The sequence below is a fragment of the Scylla paramamosain genome, chromosome 42 (assembly GCF_035594125.1).
Source record: "Scylla paramamosain isolate STU-SP2022 chromosome 42, ASM3559412v1, whole genome shotgun sequence".
NCBI classification, from domain to species: Eukaryota; Metazoa; Arthropoda; class Malacostraca; order Decapoda; family Portunidae; genus Scylla; species Scylla paramamosain.
In genome coordinates, this window is record NC_087192.1 from 8,905,001 (window position 1) to 8,907,500 (window position 2,500).

The 2,500-nt window shown below is 50.4% G+C and overlaps 1 protein-coding gene across 1 annotated transcript in view; it reads left to right on the forward strand.

The window, feature by feature from the left end:
* The window catches only part of LOC135093341 (bone morphogenetic protein 2-like), an 18,697-nt gene that overhangs the window by 15,876 nt on the left and 321 nt on the right, over positions 1 to 2,500 (forward strand). The window contains 6 exon segments of the mRNA XM_063992548.1: positions 1,108 to 1,370; positions 1,372 to 1,752; positions 1,754 to 1,777; positions 1,779 to 1,868; positions 1,870 to 1,908; positions 1,910 to 2,500. The exon segment at positions 1,910 to 2,500 is cut by the window's right edge and continues 321 nt beyond it. Coding sequence (XP_063848618.1) covers positions 1,108 to 1,370; positions 1,372 to 1,752; positions 1,754 to 1,777; positions 1,779 to 1,868; positions 1,870 to 1,908; positions 1,910 to 2,005 — 893 coding nt within the window. The 3' untranslated portion in view covers positions 2,006 to 2,500.

Here is a 2,500-nt window from a genome sequence, read left to right on the forward strand (position 1 = left end):
AAAGTGAGCAAACTATCATGGTAATTGTGTGTGTTCCGTTAGGTCTTGTGGGACTGCGGCGGTCACTTTACAAGAATTCCTTTGCTTGTGGAAAGAATTAACAGTAGTAATTGTGTTGCAGGCTGGTAGCATGATGCTATCGAGGTGTTGGTGCTGGCGGGTGGTGGCGGTGTTGGTGTGGACGGCGGCGGCGGTGGCGGTGAAGCGGGACATTAGTGACGGAAAACCTGCCACAGGTAACAACCCCATCGTCCAACAACTGGAGAATTCCCTCCTCTCGTCCTTCGGCCTCAAGCGGCGGGCCTAGTGTAAAGATGGACATGGTTGTGCCGCCCTACATGCTGGAGCTTTTCCGTCGGCAGCAGGCGGGGCAGAACGATGCTGCCAAGGCTGAGTCAGCAGAGCCCCGCCCCCCGACCCCGACCTCACAAAGCTACAACACCGCCAGAAGCTTTACAACACGAAGGTGTGTGTGTGTGTGTGTGTGTGTGTGTGTGTGTTTTTGCATGCATGCATGGGTGTGTGTGTGTGTGTGTGTGTGTGTGTGTGTGTGTGTGTGTGTGTGTGTGTGTGTGTGTAATAATAATAATGATAATATTCGGTTTACTATTGAAAATCCACATGTTGCACATTAACTTATATACTACATCTTAAGTATATGTTAAACATAAGACAGTATCTTACACTTTGATACTGTGGCTGCTAGACGGTGCCGACAACCTGGTATACCAGGCCCGGAATAATCAAGTCACCCTCTGTGTATTTTTTCTTTTCAGAATTTGTTTCTCCTACTTATGCAGCGGTTTTCAACTCCCGACTGTACTTAATCATTGTTAGGTGAACAGGGGTTGCACTGCAAAGAAGTCTGCCCAAAGACTTCTGACCTGACCCGGGATTCGAACCCGGCCCCTCCCGACTATGAATCGGGAGTGCTAGCCACTACGTCACCAGTGTGTGTGTGTGTGTGTGTGTGTGTGTGTGTGTGTGTGTGTGTGTTAGGAAATTGTTGACAAAATCAATGTGCATAAATTATTTCTGATGTTGTTTAGGAAAAAGTCACAAGTTTTTAGGAAGTGAGCTCAAAAGCAATACAATCTCTCCCCACAGAGAGTGAGGCAGACAGCCGATACCCGGTACACAAGATGCGCCTGCGTTTCAATCTCGCTAACCTGCCCAGCGAGGAGGTCCTGCACTCGGCTGAGCTGAGACTTACGCACCTAAAACATCCGGCTGCTCCAGATCACGTGCCAGAAGACAAAGACCTCACCACTAAACTACGGGGACGAAAGCAGCGGCGATGGACATCCGAGGCTGCACCTTACCTGAAACGCATCATGGTGTATGACGTGCTGCGTCGCGCCACTCGCTCCCTCTGAACCAGCGTTGCGCCTCTTAGATACAAAAATTGTGGACGCGCGCCAAATGGGAGTCCAGACCTTGGATGTCGCAGATGCTGTTCGTCGGTGGATAGCGACGCCTAAAAGCAACAACGGCTTGCTAGTGGAGGTTGTTCCCTTCAGTAAAACCTCGACGCTGAACGCATCCCATGTGCGGCTCAGGAGGTCAGCAAGGGAGGAAGACCTGTGGTCACAACACCAACCGCTGCTCGTTGTGTATGCCAACGACGGGAAGGCACAAGTGCGAACCAAGCGAGCCGTGGTGAACAAACATAAAAAGACTAGAGATACGTGTCGAAGACATCGTCTCCATGTTGACTTTCGTCAAGTAGGTTGGGACGACTGGATCGTGGCCTCCTGCAGGATATGACGCCTACTTCTTGCAAAGGAGGACCTGCCACTTTCCTTCTTCACGATTCCCTCAATACTACTAACCATGCAGTGGTGCAAACACTAGTTAATTCACGCTATCCCAGATCGAGTACCCAAGGCCTGTTGTGTCCCTACTGAACCTTTCGCCTATATCCATGCTCTACCAGGACGACGACAAAAATTTCGTGCTCAAGAACCACCAAGACATGGTGGTGGAGGGGTGCGGGTGTCGGTGAACAGCGGGCGACAGCCCCGATGCTGTTCATCAACGGCCGCTGCCATGCTGTCTGCTCGCTAGTCCACCCGGTAATGTGATATGTTATGTTAGATTTTATATATGAATACCTACATCGTGAACCAGAAATAAATGTAACATGAGTAATACATGTAGGTGATAAAATGTCCGTTTGGTCACAAAACTATTGAGAGCCTGTGTTCCTGATGAATGAACAATGGGCCACACTTGTTTGTCGTGGCAGACTCACCACGGAGACAAGAAATATTATAAAACCGTCCGTTTATTGTGTCAGCACTGACGCACCAGCCCGCGTCAGTGGAGGGCTGGAGGCTGGGCAGTGAGAGCACGGACCAAAAGATGCGTGAGTAGTGGTGCAAGGGGGATCGGATGGGGCCAGTGTGGCACATCGCCAAAGCGGTGGGACACAGAGCCAAGCAGTGTGAGTATTGTGTTGCGAGGGACAATATAACTGACGAGCATCATGACGCTATTC